We start from the raw sequence: 22,363 nt of genomic DNA, 5'->3' as shown, positions 1-22,363 counted from the left end.
ATCACTATTAGAGGAAATAACTGGCTACAAAGTCATTTTAAAGGACCCCATGTTTCTCCAGTGTAACAGGAAAAGTAATTCAGAGCCCTGTCTCCTTAGGGGAGGATGATCTACATGAATTCCATGGAAGGCTGAAAGACCTTTTAGAGGAATAATTTGTGGTAAAGGAGGGTCTTTTGTGGTTAATTTCTGAAATACCTTACTGTGTTTGGAAAGTTTTTTTTGTTTTTGTTTTTGTTTTTAACTGATGAAACTGATCAGAAATAGTGGGTAGTAGCTCGGCAGTGGTGGCACATGCCTTTAATCCCAGCACTTAGGAGGCAGAGGCATGGGGATCTCAGTGAGTTCAAGGCCAGCCTGGTTCCAGGACATCAGTACTGTTACACATAGAAACCCCGTCTCAAAAAAAACAAAAAAAAAAATAGTGGATAGTACTAAAATTACAAATATATGTGGTTTTAGGAGAACTAAAATATTAAAAATGTCTGCATAAAATCCGAAAGTAAAAGATATAATGTCTGTAAGAAAAACAAGTACCACATGTAACAAACACTTACAATGATGTGCAATTTCAGAGAATTATTCTAAAATGAAACCAATCTTACCTAGAAACTTCAGTGTCAAAATATCATGAGATAACCATAACATTGCTTTGATTATGGTGGTCATGTTGGTGAGGATACCATCAGTCTTTTGTATAACACTGTAGGATCCATTTGCTAAGTCAACTCAAATCCCTACAGAACTCAGTATTTAATATCTCTCTATATATAACATCTCTATATCTATAACACACACACACACACACACACACACACATACACACACACACACACATATATATATATATATATATATATATATATATATATATATATATATAAAACAAAAGAATAACAAAACAAACAAAAACAGGGTTGTTTAGATGAACAGGTTGAATGCTTGGGAACAAAGTGGCTCTAAATAATTCAGCATCATCAGTACTCTTAGATGAAAGGGTTTCCTCATTTCTTCCTGGCTATACAACTTATAAACCAAACTCTGTGTAGTCTCACTTTTGATGTAACAATTATCTCTTCTAGTCCTTTTGGGGTTTTAGAGTGTATTTCCTTCTTTCACATTGCAACATCTCTGTAGACTTATGATCTCAGCCAAGGATTATTTATTCATCACACTAACAGGTCCAAGAAATAGCTCCAAATGTTTATTTTCTGAGAGTGATAGTACCAGTATTTAGGATTACCGGCACTTTTGGAAAGACTGCAAGTGTTTTGATCTAAATCCAATTAAACATGTATATATTTATACATACACATACACACACACACACACACACACACACACACACATATGTTCAAATACAACATGTGAGTGAAGAACAGACTTTGCTTTTGCTATTTGATAATTCTAATTACAAATAGATATAATTCAGATAGCTTCCTGCTACACAAGGGATAATACAAATATCTAACTTAATAGAAATTACTACCAGCTAATGCATTTTTTTCAAATAAACAAATATCCAGGGGACAGTGAGTTTTCGCACCTTAGGAAGTACCATGTCCCCTTAACAAGTAAAGTTTATACATTTACAATATTTTTTACATAATCTGATCAATTTTATGGAATCAATAGTAAAATTGGTATAAGAAATAAAAATAAACTCAACTCTATAATAAAAATTACTTTATAGGGGACAAAAATAAAACTAAAATCCATTCATTTTATCATCTATGGGCTTAAGCCTTGTTGATGGAGATGCAACATGTCTAAAACTTCATTTTATAAAACATTAGTCATTACAGAGTATTTTGTTTCTTATGTTTATTTCATTAAGAACATGTGTATCTTCTCATTTCTACTTTGAAAGATCTCATAAAACTTCCCACTCGTAAAACCTCGCTGTTCCTAAAGTTGCAAAGTGCTATGTGTTGTATTTATTAACAATGCTTTGTAAGTTTCAAATTATTCTGCATGATAGCTAGAAAATTTACTTTTACTGAGATCTTGCTATAGATAATGGTGAGCATACAAAATACAAAATGTTGGTAATACTAACAGAATCATCCTGCATAGTGTTTGTCTTCAACACAAAATGCTAGAGAAAATTGCTTCATAATTTAGTAAGCTGGACAACATACTCCCCTATCAATCAGAAAATCAAGACTGTCCACTCATATTTTGCAAATGAGTATTTCTTTGTCAGAAGCAGGTATAGCCAAACATTTGGGATTTTATGTTTTTAGTTGCCACATTCTTGAAGACCAGTCGTGCTTTCCATTTTGCTTGAGTAAGTCAAGAAATGTTTAAATGAGTTTGCTTCATGCTAACTTCTGAGTGAATTATCAGATGCATAGGAAATTACCTGAAGATTTCTCCTGGGCATCTTTTAGAAATCTCATCATCCCTTCTATTGTCACACTGAGAACCAAGCTCCAAATCCACAAGCTTTTGTAGACAAGACCAATCCAAACAATCACATATTCACCAGATAACTGAAGGTATTTATCGCATATCATCTAATTCTCAGAAATACTTCATTTTGACATTTTTCTTTTTAAAAATTCCAAGTATTGTAATATTTAAGTTTCTACCAACTGACTACAACAAAGGTTAGGATGAAGGTTTAAAAACATCTTCACTACTGATTCCCTGGTAAGTCCCCCTCATTCCGTTCCATAATAATGGGCCAAGTTGTCTAAGGAAGTCAAACACTCCCTTTCGGGAAAGAGGAGTTTGAGTAAAATGTAAGGACTTGATTCAGTTTTTGCCTTTTTGTCAAGAACATGTCCATGGGTCATTTTAGAAAGCCCACACATTCATCCCCTAACTTGGAAAAAGGTCCGAGAAAGACCTTAATAGATTGCTCATGGAAAAGGGACCTGAAGCAGTTCCCTTACAGACTTTTAGTTAAGGGCCTTGAGCCTCCTTCCCCTAAAAACCTTAAAAATTACCCTATCTTTAGTTCAAACCCCAAACCAGAAACCGACCACCTAAGTCCCTCAGGCAAGGAGGATCTACAAGAAGGGGCAGCTGCTTTTCACACCGACTGGCCTCCCTTCTCGGGCTTTACGGCCCCTACAGGGTTTCTGCCCTATCCCTCGGCCTCTTCTGCCCAGATAGTAGAAGCCTAGACCGATCCCTATATCCACCCATCTACAGGTACGGCTCCATTCTTTTCCACTCTTCAGCGCCTGATTTTAACCCGAACCTCCCCTTTCTTTATAGGTCACATTCACGCACATTCTGGGTTGCTGAGACCGGTGCTACCGGAACAACCAGTGGCCTAGTCCCGCTCAGCACACATGGACCTGCTTTTTGGTTTTGTTTTTAAGACTTTTTTTTAAATACTTTATTTGTATTTTATGTTCTATGGGAGTTTTGCCTGCATCTATGTCTGCACACCTGTCTATGCAATATATTCTCAGGTCAGAAGAGGTCATAAGAACTCCTGGGACTCCTGTTACAGATGGTTGTGAACTATCATGTGTATTCTGGGAATTGAACCCATGTCTTCTGGAAGAGAGGCCGAGCTAGCAGCAGGGATGGCTGGGCCTTTGGGGAGCACCGCTGACATGGGGGAGTGACGTGCCTGACTCTGAGCTTCTGTAGCAGAGGCGAGACATGAGGCAAGCCCGCAGCTCAGGCAGCAGCGGCTCAGTACGTGCGGGCCTGGCGCGGTGGCGCACACCTGTAGTCCCAGCTACTCTGGAGGCTGAGACAGGAGGATCGCTTGAGTCCAGGAATTCTGGGCTGTAGTGCGTTATGCCGATCCGGTGTCTGCACTAAGTCCGGCATCAATATGGTGATCTCCCGGGAGCGGGAGGGGGGGGGGCACCAGTTTGCCTAAGGAGGCAGAATTTTATACCCCACTAAAGGCAAACATAAGAACCTATTCAATCATGCATTGTTTGTGTTAAATTTCCTCACATATGATGCTACAGGAAAATCAGCCTCGGATCGCCTCTGGCATCCATCAACGGCTCAAAATTATGCTTAGGACTTATGGAAAGATCCCCTAACTCGCAAATGGCGCGGACCAGATCCGGTCCTCATTTGGGGAAAAGGACATGCATGTATTTTTGATACTCAGGGCAATAATGCTAGATGGTTGCCTGAACACCATTTAAAACTATATAATCCACCCAGGGGAAGCCCCTGAGAAGCCTTCTAATTCTGCTTAATTTTAGATAAAAGATGCTGTCTTTTTGGCTACTCGTGTGTTCGTACCTTTGATTGCCGTTGCCACTGCAAGCCCTTATCAGATCTACAACTATACCTGGATGATCACCAACCAAGCCGGTGATGCTGCCAACGCCTCTACAACTATTGAGACCACCCCCTCCTATTCCCCCCCCAATAGTTGACTTATGTGCTTTAGCCTTAGGGGCCTCCCCAGACTGGGGAACCCCTGACCATTTTTTCCCCAGGACCTCCCTCCTCCGCTGACCTGCTATTCTTCCACCCCTCCCTTTTCTGAGGGAATTGCAGGCACTTAATTCCTACCTTCCCTGTTCTACTGGATTGACTACTTATATTGTCACCTCTACCTTTTCAAAGACTGACCAGATTCATTAAGTCTCAGATTGACACCATCCTTGAAAAACTGGTTTTGGTCCATACCATCACCTGGAGGCATTAGATCCTGAGCTGCCTGATTATAATGAAAGCCCTGACAGTCCTAAAGGACTGGAATTTTCGGGCCTTGAACATGGAACCTCTAGATGTCTTGGCCTTGGAGCCGTCGATGACGGGATTATTGTGATGCCGCAGGCCAGATGCCGACCCATCTCACTGGCTGTAGTGCCCTCCATGACGGGATTAGCGTGAGGCCGATCCCAGATGCCCACTCCAAAGCACTCTGGAGCTGCTAGCCTTATGAAAGGTCCCCTGAGTGCTGGGGGCGGATTCACCTCATGTAGCCTAAGACAGAGGCTCTACCCCTCACTGTCATATAAATGACAATATCATAGACATAGGGTCCTGGCTGTGGGTGCCCATCATGTAGCCTAAGGCAGACGCTCCATGCTCCATTCTGTCATACATAAGTAATGGGGAGATGTCAGGAGCCAGCTCCGGTCAGATATTAAAAGTCCTTCTTTACAGAGGCTGGCAAACTCCATGCTAAACCGCCAATTAGTCAAGCACCCTACTCCTTAGGTTAGTGTTTGAGATAACCACTGGAGGTTCCGGACACCTGCCCTGGCCCGAGAGCAATTAACATTCATTCTTCCCCCCACTTCCTCTTTCTCTACTTCCTCCTTTCTCTTTAAAAATCCCCTTGTTATCAATAAAATCTAGACCTTGACTGTAGAGACGACTCAGCAGTTAAGAGCACTGGCCTCTCTTCCAGAAGACATGGGTTCAATTCCCAGAATACACATGATAGTTCACAACCATCTGTAACAGGAGTCCCAGGGGTTCTTATGACCTCTTCTGACCTGAGAATATACTGCATAGACAGGTGTGCAGACATAGATGCAGGCAAAACCCCCATAGAACATAAAATACAAATAAAGTATTTAAAAAAATGTCTTAAAAACAAAACCAAAAAGCCTTCATGGAGCATTCACTAAAAGTGAGCCAAGTTAATCTATTAATCTCAGGTTTTGTAAATCAATTACAAAACAAAATCTCTCAAGGTGAATCTATCATACTAATACGTCTCTACTGTAGTACTATTAAGTATTGTTTCACTGTATTTGCTTAGAATCTATTAATAGTTAAATGCCCCAATGTTACCAGGAACGTTGTCAACCAAAACCACCACTGGAAATTAAGTGTCTTAGGTAATATATGATCTAATATTCTCAAATCTCAATGCTATGTCAGAGGACCCAGAAGCAATGAGCTGGATCTCACCAGAAAGCCTCTTCCTTGAAAACTAGCTTTCAGGGTACCAGTAAGTGATATACAAGCTTCCAAACGCAGAAAGCAACCAACAGTTCTACCCAGCTATGATGCCTATAAACCACGGCATTGACCTGCATGGCACAATAACCATATGGATGCAGTAGTGGCACAAGTATTTTGGTAGTAATCCACAGCTCCCGAATTGGATTTAAGACTCACTCAACAAGAAGGAAATCATGCCTGGTACTGGAAATGTAGCTAATGACTTAGGGCTAGTGAAGTCACAGATCCAGGAGGAGAATCTACAGCTGCCAGTTTACTAAATCAGCAGTTTCTAACTAGACTTTATATATTTGTTCTTATACCCTCAGGAAAGTGTAGTTCTTATCCCACTTAGAGGAGACCATTACAGAAAACTACAGCCAATCAAAATGCACCTGTACCTAAGGTTCAGCAAACATTGTGGAAGATGTAGTGGAAAGATTGTTGAGAGCCAAGGCAACCAGGAGTTGCTGTGAGACTGTGTCTCTTAGAAACAATAGAAGCTACATTCATTAAGTCTCACCCATGTGCCAGCCTAAACAGTTGTTCAGTTCTTGTTTAGAACTGAACAAGAACAACAGCAATAGATGTGTTACCATGGAAGAGGAAAAGCTAGCAAGGCTCAACCCAAGACAAAGAACCACGGGCAACTCAAAATCGCTGGGAGGGGAGGAAATAGTCTTCCCCTGAGAAGAGTTTATCAGTTTTTATCCAATACCAATGGTCAGCCCTGAAAACATGTACATGCATGTAACATTATACAGACTAAGCATATTGCATTTATGTATTCAGGGGAAAAAAGACAATCAACACAGATATGCACACATACCTAAATTAAAAACAGAAAGAGACTGTGAATTTGAACTCAAGCAAGGAGTGTACAAGGGTGGGTTTGGAGGAAACAAAGGGGAGGGGGAAATGATAGATACACTTATACTGTAATTCAAAATATGTTTAATAAGTTTGGTTACTACATGACAAATTTGCTTTTAAAAGAATGAAATCAGTAATTAAAATTATTAAAATTCCAGTAGTGCCAACCTATAAATTCAACTCTTCTGATACTTCTGTGTTTAGAATAATATCATAAAAGAATTAACAATTTTCTTTTCCCTTAAACTTTATTAAAAATATATATATCACAGATAAATTCTTTGTAAATTAAATTAATATCTAAGGGGACATGGAAGCATATATGGAGACTGCTCATAATGGATTCTCAGATACAAAAGATAGTAAAATGTGGGAAAATATAAGTAAGTGCTCTCATGATGAGAACACTGCTATCTGTATCTGTATACTGGGCTATGAAAATGAGTTGTCAGTTTTTCTCTCTTTTCTGTCTTTTGAAACAAACATGCACACAAATATCAATCCAATGTGCAAAATAGGTTCTACACCAAGATGTGAAAATGCATGTATTTAAAGATTTGTTACTGTTATTGTTGTAGTAATTTTGAAAGAAATCATGAAACATCGTGCAATGGATCATCAAAGTCACAGAGGAGAAGTGGCGTGTGTCTATGCCCCATCTAGAACACTTACTAGGCTAAAGACACACAAAACCTGCCACTGGCATCCCTTCCTCTGCTGACACAGGAGAGTTTTTCAAGTGTTCTAGGAATGAGTGCAACAGAAACCAAGATCTTTTAGGAAGCTGTAAAATCCCCTGCAGTGCTGATATCAACTGCAGTGTAACTTTCTAAAGGTGAGAAATAATTCTCTCTCTTCCTCCATGTCCCCTGTGTGACTATAACATCTGAAAGTACAATATTGTTAAAATACTCCTAAAATTATAATAAAAAATGAGGCTCCCATTTAGCTAGAAATATGTTTCTACTGTATGCATTTCATGACCTGTGATCCTAAATTAATTCAAATGCTAGCTACAGACTTATTTTTGTCTGCATTTATTTATATCTCTCTCTCTCCCAGGACCTTAATTAGAAGTTAAATAAAGTTAGCTTGATTTTAAATACATATTTTTTAGTCTAAAATATGTATGGAAGGTAAACATTTTTTTAAATAAAAGGTTAAGGCATGAAGAGAGGGAAATTAACAGCAACTGTTTGGAGGATTTTACTAAAGCAATAAAGATGTCCTGAAACCAACTCATTTTGAAGGTTGCCCTGATTTTTAAGTGTGAGAAAAGAATTACGCTTGAAACAACAAAGATATGGCATGTGAAAAAAATCTTCAGGAAAGAGAAACAACAAATAGAGTTAATGTGAAAGGCCATATCCAAGTATGTCTTATACAAAATCATTGAATAAATAACAGAATGAATAAAGACTAATTTAGGTTGTTCAAGGTAAGAATTGAGACATCCTTAGGGAGGGGTGTGGATATGTTCCTTGTCTTCACCAGTTTGTTAGACACATGGATGAGCTCAGTTTGAAAAAATCCTTGAGTTGTACACATTTGATTTGTGCAAGTTTCTGTATGTCTAATTCAGTGAAACCACATATTCACATAAATACATGCAGGTATGTGTAAACACACGCCTCTTTGCAAGTGCTTTTAGGGTGCAAAAAATTACATGCAAACATACATAAAATAAGATTATGAGACAAGTTATGTTAAGATGTATACTAAAAAAGGAAGCACAAAAGCCAATATACATGACATTCAGATGTCTTATAGTTAGAGGGAATTGAAGTCCAATTTATAATAAGGATTCTGAGTCAACAAAGAAAATAAATTTATCAAGCTCATGTACCATCTAGCATTTCTGTGGTATATTATTATCATGAGTCCTGGTCTGCAAGGAATGTTTTGAAGAAAGAGTTTGACTCCAAGCATTAACATATTTGGGGAGGATGGGGCCAAATGAAATGCAGGGACATCCTGAGCTGAACAGTAAGATTTAAAGCCACAATAGGAGAAGCCAAAGGAAGCAGACCACTCTACCAGTGCCTTTCCTATGGCCTTCTGCTTATACAGCTTGCATATAAGGGAGACAACTCTAACACCTTCCAACACTGCAGGATCTCTGATATTACCTACCTGAATGAAATTTCCTCTTTTCATCTCCTCAATAAACATAATTGAGAAAAGAATAAAATGCTGACCAAATGATCCCACTGGCTGCCTTTTATTTGTCTAGAATATTTTATGTGCAGGAACCATGCCTGGTTTATTTATCTATCAAGCCTGACTTACAATCATAGTGAACCCATCTGCATACTTTCTAGAACTGGCTAAGTTAATGACTCAAATATCAGAGTTAACAGCTGAAAGCAACACAAAATTCTAGCTGAAGTCTACATTGAACCTTTCAGAAACTATGCAGTTGCTAAAAGTTATGTTCACACTAAGATCGCAAAACTATTTCAGATATTTATTTTAAAATATTTCAAAAATATATAAGTACAACCTGCAAAGAATAGAAGCCATGGAAATATCAAAGTTTAGAAAGTTGTTAATGAGATTGACTAAATCAGAGAGCATGACATATTTACCCATTTAAACACTAAAGTTGGTTGTACATTAACTTAGCATTCTTGAAACCTACAATTAGACAAAGAGAGCACTCTACGTGGTGGAATATGTAAACATACAATAAGGAGGAATTTGAAGTTTCAGAAGGATAAATGAGTGTGCTATCATTTGAACTAGTATTTCAGTATGAAAAAGATAGAGAAATAGAGAATGTTAAGGAAGCTGAGCAGATAAGAACATTGGCATAAAATTATTTAGATATGGAAGAAGTAGGTACAATTTTTTGTGGTGTGTGTGTGTGTGTGTGTGTGTGTGTGTGTGTGTGTGTGTGTGTGTGTGTGTGTGTGTGTGCTTGTCTGTGTGTGTGAGCAAGCATGTACATGAGTGTGTATTCACTGCTGATCAAATCTAGGGCTGAAAGCCATTCCAGCCTCAAGTCTGTGCAATTCTGAGAACTCTGAACAAACTGGCATCTCTCAGTGGGATGGTAGAATAGACAGTTCTACTGCAGACAATGTGGACATCTTATCATATCTCTTTAATTAAAAGCTGAAATTTATCATACTTAATTTAAAAGTTAGTTCAAACTTCATTTTTGTAACTTTTCCAAAATTTAAATAAAATGCATTTTATGTATCTCTTTGTCTCATCTGTCTAAAGGATATTTTAAGTAAGTTAGAAGGTTTTTTTTTTCACAAGTTTATGCAAGGATATAGTAACAGTAAATTTTGTACTTAGTAATTATTCTCCCTCAAGACACACTTAATATTTATACCCAAGACAATCTTTTACTAAATGATTAAATTTGACAACAAAATCCATTAATCGAATATACACTTCAGAAAAAGTTACTTTTCATTTTTATTTCCTTTTAATATATTCATCTGCTTAACATATCCATATTATTAGCATCGTATCCTTATTATCACCATTTAACATGCTCTGGTTGGCATGATATTGCAACAGTTTATTATAAAGGAGCTGGGTAGTCTTGACCATCTGGCCAGATCATCCTAAACTTGTCTCTACGAGGATCAAGACATTTATTGTGGAATCTGAAAATGCAGTACACATAAGAGTCCAAAGGTGAATGGCCTCTGTTATTTCCAAGAACTTGGAAAGACTCCATTAAGAACTTACTCCAAGGATTTAGGTTAGTGCTGAAGGCAGACTCCCACAACAGCTTTGTCACTTTGTGTATACAGCCCACATATTTAAGTTGATTGAGAGTATCCACTATTAATAATTTTTGTAATAATTTCAAGATTGATGGATTATTTAGAAATGGTATTTATGAATGCACTAAAACAATTCAAGGAAAGCCTTATGTAGAACTAAACTAAAGTTAATGCTTCTGCTATATACATCATTTACCCCTAAACACTAAAATCTAGGATCCCTCATTCACTACACCTATTACAGAATCTATGCCATCTGATGTTTGATTACTTAACTGGAATAAATAACTACTTAGCCACTATGCTACTCATTGTAAACCATTCCAGAGGGAACATTACACCAACATAAAAAAATGTCTAAAATCTTCTTAGGTATAGCATTATTTAAACTTAATGGAAGTTTGTCAATTTTATAATAAAGACAGACACACAAGTAAACAATGTATCCAATTTTCAGCAAATGGATCCTTAATTTCAAAATTGTGTGTCTTTCAGCATCTGCTTTATCATAAGTCATCTTTTTAGCAACAGACAAACCAAGTCTCATGATATGTTCCTCCAGTATCCTTCAAAAGATTTGCTCATTGGACATATATGTTATGTCTTCTAATAATTTATACACCTATCATTAGCCTATAAGATATTGATTCTAATAGTCTATCTACAACATGCAAAGATAAACAAAATTTTAAATATTAAGAAGATAAAATGAGGCCAGTGGATCAAGGTGTTTGCCTTCTAAGGCTAGAGAGTTTCAATTAATCTCTGAACTAAGATAAAGCTGGAAGGAGGGAGCCAACTCCATAAAAATGGCCCTTTGTCCCTTATGCATATGTCATGACATATGTGTACTTCCTGCACAGTGTACACATAAGCAATAATAATTTTTAAAGCAGAAAAATGGTTGAAATAAGAACGTTTTTTGTGATTCAAAATAGAGATGACTCAAACTCTATTGTTTATGTTACATAGCTACCTCTGGGGATTACCCGCAGAGTAGTGGGCACTACATTCTGTTTGGGTTTAGTCTTCAATCTGTTTAGTTTTCTAGGTATTTTAATTTCTCCTTCTTTTAAATAACTCCTTAAGGAAACAATAAAAATTATCTCATAACAATCCTTATGACAAAGTGAACCTATACAATTATAAAATGCATTCAAAAAATTTATCATTTGCTGATGCATTTCTTAATAACTAATCACCCTGGTAAGGTAGCAAGATGAAAATATGCAAAATAAATAGCAATTTATTTCTGAGACATCATTGTGATAGCGAACAAATGTTTAATGTCAGTATCTCTCTCTTTCACTCTCTAAATAGAGATATATGTATACATGTATATGTCTCTCTATATAACTAACTTGATTCATAAAGAACATTTATTATGACAAAATTTAAATTTTCTTTGCATGGCAATAACCTACCCCCTCAGAATCAAACATTTTCCCTCATCTCATGAAATTACATGATAGCTTTGTTTATATATTTTACATGGTAATAATTTAAATAATCAAACGTACTAAAGTCATTTCAAGTACTATATTGCACATTAGGATTTTCTGTGTTGCTTTCCCAGATCGAATAACCCTTAATTATTTTTTACTATGTTTTTATTAATGATCATATATTACATATTTATTTGATTATTTTATTTTTATTTGTGTGTATGCATGTGTTGACTTATCTGCATGTGCACCACATGTGTCCAGGTGTCAATGGAGGCCAGAAGAAAGGTCAGAGTCCTTGGAACTGAAGTTACAGGCAGTAGCTGGTGTTTTGTTCTCAAGCAGGTGCTAGGAACCCAACCTGGGTCCTCTGTAAGAGCATCAACTGCTCTAATCACTAGGCAGTATCTCTGGCACCTGACCCAGTTTTTTGTTTTTTCTATTATTCATTATAGTGAAAATTCTGGGAAGAAAATAAATTTTGTATCTTACACAACCAAACAATTTTTTAAAGAACACCATCAGAAAATAACACTAGGGAGGTTGCATCATTAAACTTATTAATGCTGAAGAGTTTTGTATTGCCAGGTGCCATGGTAGATATTATCGCACCACCACTCCAAAGACAGGAAGAACAATCTACAGTGGAAACTGTCAAATTTTTCTAAAACACACACCACTTTAAACTCTTAACCACCTCAGTCTATCAGGCAGATTTCTGATAAATTTTGATATATGTGCAAGGAAGAAGTATGAAGGCTCGAAGCACCATACCTTTGAGACATAATCTTATAGGCATCTGGCAGATAACATCGGATATTCTCCATCTGAGCAGGGTCAGAGTCACAGATCTTGTCATCTGTCCTCCCATAGTTGGCACTCTCAATCATGATGACGTCTGTGCCAGGGCAGCGGAGTTCAATGGGGTAGCTCTCACAGGAGAGCTCTCTTCGGACCACTGCCATGGGGATTGGGGCACGGCTGAAAGCTAGAGGAGGAGGTAGAAAAGACATCACCATCACTGCATATCCAAGGACATTACAAACAATTTTTCCCCTAGTATCTGTGTTAATTTGAACAAGGGCTAACATGGCTAAGGCTCATAATTTAAAGTAACACAGAATATTTCTGCTCTCAGTAATAACAAATCACAACCTCCCTCAATCTAACAATGACTTCTTAAATTCTAAGCGTCCACTAAGTTTGTTCTCATAAAAAGAAAGTACTCTGGATTTTTTTTTTTCAAAATGAAATTGATTTTTCAAGGGAAGCGTATGTCAAATATAAAGAACTGTTTTTAAAACATAAAAAAATATAGTCCACCAATACCATACTATTTTTCAAAATTAAACATAATCAACTCTTTTAAATTTAGCCAATATTATAAACAAACAATGGCATCAGGTGCTGATTTTCATTGTTTCTATAAAGGAAAATGCTTGCATTTTCTTGCCTGTATTATTTCCTTTTGTGAATTATTTGCCCAAGTTTGTACATGGTATATTGCAAAAAAACCTTGTAATATCATGAAAAATCCATATAAGTCCTCTACAACAGTCACAGGTGAATGTTCACACTCTCGCATTCCAAATGATTGGTGGACATATACACTTAATTTTTCCACAGAAGAATTCTGTTCATGTCAATTTTAACTTTTCCCTTTGCCTTGCCAGGATATTATTGGAATAAAGATAATGTTTAATTGTCATTAAAAACTGACCATGTCTTTCTTATAACATTTAATTAAAGTTATAGCTAAAGTATTTACCAATCATGAAATAAGTAGATTTTTAAAGAAGAGACATGGCCATGGGTAAACTTCAGGGACAGATTAAATTTACAAAGTTGGTTAATTCCCTAATGTGTGAACCCATAAAAATAATATTTACAATATACGGATTTTCTGTTGTTTTCCTAAGCATGAAATATGGACGAAAAGGCTGTTAGGAGATCCGGATCTGAAGAGAAGCAGCAGAGGAAGGTAAATGTTACAACTATTTTAACCTCAGAAATAGTGGTTGCTTTCAAAACATATCTACTCTTTCAAATTTTAGAATGATATAACTTTTATCTCATTTCTAGGTTTGGGTCATAGACTCTTTTTTTTAAAGTTTCCAAAAATTCAAATTATATATGTATATGTATATTTATATTTATATAAAAAGGGTCATAGACACTTTGTAAAACTTCCGAGCAGGTTATTTAAAGCATTTGTGGCTGTGGCTGGTGAGATGACTCAGAGGTCAGAGCACATAGTACTCTTGCAGAGGGGGCTCACAACTGCTTGTAACTCCAGATTCTGAGGATCTGACATCTTCTGGCCTTTTGGGGCATCTATTCTTATGTATATGTATCCAGACAGAGGAATAGATGTTTACATAATTAAAAATAATTTTATGAATCTTTAAAAGATAAGAAAAAGTACTTCTGGCTGCATTGTACACCTGGGTTCAGGAGGGCTGCCTTTCAAAGCTCCACTTACATTTTGTTTATGCTCTCTCTGTTTTCCTTCTTACATACACATGCACACACACACACACATACAAGAATGTAGCATATTCATAATTCTGATCACAGACAATATGATTATCCTGATGTTAGCATCATGAGAGTCTGACTATAATGTTATTATTTTTTTAGTATGCTTTTGGTCAACATTTTGGCAGGGATTGACACAAAGGAGAAATTCAATAGCTACTCTTCTTAAAAGAAAACGCTCCTGTTTACCATCCAGAAATTTGCATACCTGCCTAAACATTCATACTTTTCTAATATTAAGATTCCGTCTTCAAGAATGAAGATTTTTTCTTATTTGAATTTGAAAGTAAAGACATGACTGAATGATAAAAAAATGCTCCCCATTCATGAAGCCAGTTTCATGATTTTTGTATGTGAATGGAATGATATGTGTGCTCTTGTTTTCAGAAAATATATTTAAACACCTAAGATTTAGTATGCCTTAAAATAAATTTTGAACATTTGTTAAGAGTCAAGTTATTCCTTAACCCTGGCACAGCTATTTAAGGAGAATTATTTTGTAGACTTTATGAATGCTGTGTTTATCTTGGCTAATATTATATTGATTTAATCAATTCAGTTGAAATCAAGTTAATTTAACACAGAAACAACACATAAACAAGGCACACCAACAGAGCCCGTGTTGGACTAAGTGAACAATTGGCTGATTAAACTCATCAGTCATTTTTGTCCAAACATTGACATAGCTTAATCTGGGTTGTCACTGTCAAAAATATCATTAAGAACCAAACACTAGACAGATGTAAAGTCAACTAAAATGTCTAGGCCCAAATTTTCCCTGTTTCTACTTTTGACCTATAAAGATTCTGTCTCTCTCACATTCTGTCTCCCCCCCACCCCGTGTCCGTGTGTGTGTGTGTGTGTGTGTGTGTGTGTGTGTGTGTGTGTGTGTGTGTGTGTATTTTGTGCAAAGCTCTAAGTTAAATTTGTAGAAACTTTCTTCCTTTTAACATATAATTCATCCATTTCAGTAACACAGTGACAAAATGCACAAATGATGTACACATTGTTTAAAGAAATGCATTTCTGGAGACTATAACCTCACCTAGTTAGTTATTCAAATGAATTCTTAGTGTAATGCTAAATATCTTCACAAACAGACATTTAAAAAAATACTTCTGGATGCATTAAGCTCCTAATTCCATGAGAGCTGCTTTAAAGTTTTTTTGTTTATTTTTTCCTTATTTTCCTTCTCTTTTAGACTTAGACACACACTAATTTACAAAGAGGGAGAATGATTAGTTAAAAAAAATCAGAAAAAAAACAGGTTTTCTTTTTTGCTCCTTTTTAATTATTATGCTACCAATAGAAAGGATTTGATTACAAAATACTAAGAGAAGGACAACCCCAATAACCAAAGGGTAGGAAATGAAATTGTATATTATCATATACACGTATTTATTTATTTCAGTTTACCACTACTTTGAGTATTGTGAAGTGGCAAGCAGACATGGGCCAGGGGAAGCTCATGTATGTTCTCTTTAACTTGTTTCCATTTGTACTCCCTGAGGCAAATCTGTTTCAGTAAGAGACACACTGTAATCTGTTACATGTTTATGTACTTGCTGAACAAACTGGAAAGTGTGGATGTGAAATCTGGTGACCTCTGCTCAAATGCTGTCCTTTAGTGTTAGGCACTGGTTCTGAAACTGACTGGGGTAATATAGGGAATATGAACCAGTTAAACTAGTTTACAAAAGATAGCCAGCAATAAATAGGTTAGTAGAGAATACTACACAAAATAATACAAAAAGTTCAGCTTTACACACACTGAATGCAAGCTGTCAGAATAACAGCTGCATGTACACAACTGTTGGATCAAAAGTTTAGAATTCGGGAACAATATATAAACTAAAACCAAGGTAACATGGAAATAGCACAGGAGTGCACTATTGAGTAAGAGCATAGCATGGAAACAGCAAAGTTGGAGTTAGCAGTGGTCACCGAGGATTGGAAGGAATCTGCTACTTTTTCAGTGGAGAAATAAAAGAGTACTGTCTGTTCTAGTACTATATAGACTATGTGAACTAACCACTTGCAATGACATTGAGGGGTAGGATCTTAAATAATTACAGAAGAGGTGAATGAAACACCTTATTTCTTCTCCATGGGCAATTATATGATGAAATAAAAATTGGTTGTAAATGTAAACATAACTGTCAATAAAGCAGATAGGATCTTATTCTGTGCTATTTGTTGTAACAGAAAAAGAAACAGTTTAACAGTCCACATTTGTATTTGTTTTTCATTACCTCCTTTATGGTGTTTACCCCTTTATGCTTTGTTTATAGATTTACAAAAATAAATACATCTCTGAAAGATTTCTTTTGGTAGGAATGCAGAAGAAATGCAGATTAGAAGGCTACATTGTAGTAGTTAAATGAGGAAAGATCATTCATTTAAAAGGTTGATGTTAAAAAACATATTGGGTCTCCGTTAAAGAACAAAGCAGTCTTAGGGCTTGTTGGTTAAAGTCACAGGGTAAGAGACAGAGAAACAAATGACAGCTGGGATTCTGTCATAGACAAAGGGCTTGATATATGCTGCAGTGAGGAAAATCTGGTAGAAACTGAATATACAGCGATCTGTATAAATGTCAGGACAGTACATAAGATAATCTGGACAGGGAGTATAAGTTGTTCTGTTGCTGTCAAAGAGCATTAAGCAGTAGTTTTTTTCATATGTCTATGAGTCTTTGCTACTCTTCCACTCCGTTCTCCTTGTCTCTGGCTACATTTAGTGACTCACTTCTGATGGATATGGTGTGGAAGCAATGACTGCAGGCTTTCCTGGAGTAGTTCATTGAAATCACAGGATAAATTCCCTGTATAGTTAGTTACCTAAATTGGTGGCACTCAGTCAGCCCAATGGAGTGGAGGAAGGATCTGAGGAACAGAGGACCCTGCTGACAGCTATAGGAACTTACAAGGCATCAGTGAGGGAGCCTGCAAGTCCCAACACCAACAGACTGCCCTCGTTTAACTGCAACACTATCAGAGTCTTTCAGTCACTTGCATCTAATGAAACTATTCCCAGATTCCTAATCCACAGAAATTGTCAAATATTGAATGTTTTGGTTTTAATTGACTTGAGTTTGTAGCAACAGGGCAAAGCTCAGAGCTAGGCCTGAAGGAATATTTAGAAGTGACATTGAAACTACTGGATATTGAATAATTATCAACCCAATGAAAGAATAACCCATGCAGGTTAACTAATATTATTATCCCTGTATAAAATCTATATGGAAACAACACTAAGTAGATGATAAAAATGGATTTCTAACTTTCATCCCAATAATTATAAGGGGAAAAATGATCCTTTGCAAGTTAAAAGATAAAAATGATGTACTTCCAGTGATTTATGAGGAAGAAGTTAATTAACTCCTTGTACATGAAGACTAAGGACTATTTAATGTGTTTCTTAATTACAAATGGGGGTATGGTGCTAAAAGAGATGTGTTTCTATTGCATTGGCAATGACTTTGGAAAATACTTCATTACTAAAATTTTTGCCTAAAGCAGATATTACCAATTTTCATCTTCAATAGAGCCTTTGACACAATTTTCTTAAATATGTTTTCTCTGTGCCATTGGTACATGCCAACACATTGATTTAAGCTATAAAAAATGTGTCTAAGGATGCCGTCCAAAGTGGTTGGCAGTGAAAGTTTCATTAGAAGCCCAAAGAAATATAAAGTCCACATCTACTTTAAAGGTGCATTTACCAGTGCTAGAATTATTCTAATTCGCTGATTTTAGGCAATTGTTTCTTCAACAAATAATAATTTTAATGATATTTCAGCACTTATTTAAGTGATGCACCCCAGTAATTAAAATTGACACCATAAAAAGAAGAAAGCCGTATTAAGTTCTAAAGTAAAAAACAAAGCATGAAATTTAGATGATGCAATGTAAAAATTGCATGTAAAAGGAAGATTCCTAATGAAACAAGCATCTTCAGTTACTATTTTGGCTTAGGAATATAAATACAAAGCTGTGGCCTTCAACAGAAATAGTTATGCGGAGGCTGTCTCAAAAGTAGCAAGTATTGGAATAAGTGAAATCACATGTAGTTGCCATAGCTTTTCAACAATTACCAAATTTTATTCTACATTTTCCTCTAATTAAATTCACAAGGGGAAAAATGTCCTAAATTGCATCAAATTTCACATTACAATAATTTCCCCAATCTCCCAAATGTTAAAAATTGACACCCAACATGTCCTTAAAAAAATAAGAATTGTGATTTCATATAAACAATAATTCAGGAAAGTCATCACATATTAAAAAAAAAAAAAACTTCTTAAGAGATATACCACTTTAGGGCTGGACAGAAGGCTCAGAGGTTAAGAGCATTGACTGCTCTTCCAGAGGTCCTGAATTACATTCCCAGCAACCACATGGTGGCTCACCATCCATTATGAGATCTGGTGCCCTCTTCTGGTGTGCAGATATACATGGAAGCGGAATGTTGTATACATAATAAATAAATAAAATCTTAAAGAAAAAGATATATCACTTTAGTTCTAAATGTAGAGTGATCACAAATGATGTGGCTTGTGGTGGAATATTATTTTAAGATGTGTTATTTTTGCTTATGCTGTGGAACATTTATTTAATGATGTGAAAATGTGTGACTTTTATTTATGCTGCATTTTTTTTAACTCTGTGAAGCTGTGTTACCATGCCTGTCTAAAACAGCTGTTGGTCCTAATAAAGAGCTGAATGGCCAATAGCGAGGCAGGAGCAAGGCTAGGTGGGGCTGGCAGGCAGAGAATATAAATAGAAGGGGAAACGAGGAAGAGGGGGAGCAAAAAGAGAACAAGGAGAGGAGGATGTCAGGGTCCAGCCATCCAGCTACACAGCAAGACATGGAATAAGAAGGAAAGAAAGGTATACAGGAATATAAAAGGAAAAGCCCAGAGGCAAAAGTTAGATGGGTTAATTTAAGTTAAGAAAATGCAAGAAACAAGCCGAGGTGAAGGCCAGGCATTCATAACTCAAAATAAGCCTCTGTGTGTGATTTATTTGAGAGCTGGGTTGTGGGCACTCCCCCCCCCCAAAAAAAAGCCAAGAGAGCAAAAAGAAAACAACAACAGTGTCTGCTTGAAACTCTTAAACGAAAGAGATGAATTCTGTCTAAAATCCCCCTCCACTTAGGTGTTACCTCAAGTATTGGTTGGTCATATATAGAAGAGTGGCTGTACAGTCTGGGGAAGATTCAGAGTTACACAGCATGAAGTCAAGAAAGTGACTGAACTTCAAATGAGAAAGTCTCAAATGTTGAATGTGGTGCCAGTTATAGGACAGAATGATGGGATGTTAGAAAATTCAAAGCAGGGAAGAGGATACCGTCCCGTGACTGAGAACACAGGAAATGGGAATTGTCTTGTCTACTTGAGACAAAGGAAGAGACCTGCACTGTGGAGTCTGTAAACATATTTAAGGAAAATACAGTAATTAACATGCACTATGTCTCCAATGAAGTGAACTTGAGTTGACTCATAAACACAAAGCAGCATACATGGATACATGTAAAGCAATTATACAATATTCCAGAGATAGTGCAGAAAATATAAGTGAGAAAATAGTGAAATCAGAGAGGGCCTTAAAATTAGATTCAGAATATAATTCAAAAATTTTACGGACCTAGATTACATCACATAGTACATACAAGCATAAATACTAATAAATCAATTTTAAAAGCACTAGTCTATATCTTATTCAAAAATTTCAAAATACAGAATATGTTCAATTAATGACAATGCATTATAGCACATTATTTAAGGAATAAAACAATGAAAATTGTTAATGCTTCTTAGTTGACTTTCAAGTGTTATAAAGAATCATTTCAGTGCAAATGTCAGCAATAAATGCAGTATTATCATTCCCACTTGTTACACCAGGAAACTCTGGTCTACACTAGGGTGGTAAAGTGGAATTAGGGGAGAACTCCATAGAAGGAATGAAGGGAAAATTCAGTGATTTTCCTTATATGCCATAGAACAAAATGCAATAGCCTAAGACAAAACAGCAGTTTATATATCGGAAGTAGCTTGTCTGAACTCCATGTGTTTCTCTGGCTTACCCTAGAAGGCAGAAATGTCCATTAGGACTTTGTAAAACATTAACATGATAAAGCATCATAGACTAAATTAATTTGAAAGAGGGTAGAAAGTATAATTTCACAATGGCCTTCCAGGGGTATATAGCAAAAATACAAAGGGAAATTCCTTTGCCCACTTCAATGTCATTATTTCATGTTGCAATAATATGCAAAATGTTAAAATGTATCGACTGACTATTGGGAAGATTTTTTTCAGATCTGTGATGTAATCCAGATGTAATATAAGAAATATTCTTGAAAAGGCAGTTACAAAAAATATGCAGCTTAGGAAGTTGAGAGCTATATGGAGGGGCCTCGTCTCACAAACACCCAGTAATAATTGTAGATTGGGGCACTGCAATAGCAATAGACAATAGTGTATTGAGTTTTATTATGCATTGACAGCTATTACTAAAAAATTCTATGAACAGTTACAATTTTAGTAAGACCCCAAGTTAACATCTCAGGAGGATAAGGTGCAGGGTTTTGTTTGCTTTGTTTTATGAAAAATAATCTTTATTGCTAAAATTATACTATAACCTATGGCCATAAGAAATCAAACCAGCTTTCCAAACAATTAAAAATGATTTCCTACATTGATGCAGGTGCTACTAAGCTACACTGGTTTCATGAATTGCACTTTACTTTTGATATTCTCTTCATTTGTTTCCTTACCGATATTTGGCTGTCCTCAGTATTTCTAAGATCCTCATTTGATGTTGATGTATTTCCCTCTTCTCTATGATTTATGTCTTTTGGACATAGAAACTTTTTCTTAAATTTTCTTGTTCACATTTTAAGCTGGAAATTCTGATAGCATTTGCCAAGATTTTATTTCAAAATTCAAATTCTTATATTTTGATAAAATGATTATATTCTGATAAGTTAATTGTTTGAAATATTAACATACACATAAATTCATTTATTCTCATTAGTACTGACTTTTAATTGCATATAGGCATCTATAGGCATATAAGTTATGGCATACACATATAAACACACAAAAATGTATATGTAATTGTCTTGGTTTAACTGAAAATATATTTCCATGATAACTGAAAATGTTTAAAGGACCTAGCCACAGACTAGTTTAGGGGGGTGATAATAATAATAAACTGCTTCAATTTAAATAGCGTTTGTTAAAAAGCTTTAATACATTTGGGAGGGGGGTCCAGGACACAGTTTCTCTGTGTAACAGGTCTGTCCTGAAACTTGCTCTGTAAATCAGGGTGGCCTCGAACTAACAGAGATCTGGGAGCCTCTGCCTCACAAGTCAGCCAACACTGCCCAGCAAAAAGCTTTAATACATTTTTATACATTTATTTATTTTATGTACACTTTCAAAAGCTATAGTTTTGCATTGTTCTGAGCTTCACAGAGGGAAGAGAGATTGGTGACTGCTAAAATCAATTACTGTTTATAATAAAATGTGGACAACATCCAGTATAATATGTTTTCTGTTTATATGATACAGCCAAGTACGTAGAATAGTGAGTAAAATTTAGTAGGCTTGAAAAGCAGATAATTCTGTGGGAGCATTTTGTTCTTTTTCTCTTTATATTTGTCAGTTTTACTGGATCAGATTTTTTCCCAAGCATTTCGGAACAGGAGAGTCTAATTCATGGGTAAGAAAGAATACAGCTGGATAGATTCCCATTTCACAAGCAATTATTAACATTACAGGGGTGTCAATTTTCAGGGGGAAAACTTGTAACAAATTATAAGTACATAAGATTCTTCTACAAGGGGGAATGGTGAATT

The 22,363-nt window shown here is 36.0% G+C and overlaps 1 protein-coding gene across 5 annotated transcripts in view; it reads right to left on the bottom strand.

Annotated features, from left to right (window-relative positions):
- The window catches only part of Adgrl3 (adhesion G protein-coupled receptor L3), a 446,202-nt gene that overhangs the window by 387,860 nt on the left and 35,979 nt on the right, over nt 1-22,363 (bottom strand). For 4 of the 5 annotated variants that reach the window (XM_035452601.1, XM_035452599.1, XM_035452600.1 and 1 more), the window contains exon 2: nt 12,734-12,947. In XM_035452601.1, coding sequence (XP_035308492.1) covers nt 12,734-12,924 — 191 coding nt within the window. In that variant the 5' untranslated portion in view covers nt 12,925-12,947. Of the gene's footprint in view, nt 1-12,733; nt 12,948-22,363 lie in introns of those variants that run through there. The other variant, XM_035452602.1, reaches the window with a different exon arrangement.

Source organism: Cricetulus griseus (assembly GCF_003668045.3).
Source record: "Cricetulus griseus strain 17A/GY chromosome 1 unlocalized genomic scaffold, alternate assembly CriGri-PICRH-1.0 chr1_1, whole genome shotgun sequence".
NCBI lineage: Eukaryota > Metazoa > Chordata > Mammalia > Rodentia > Cricetidae > Cricetulus > Cricetulus griseus.
Note: the sequence above shows the minus strand (reverse complement) of the source record. Positions and strands in the feature narration are given on the sequence as shown.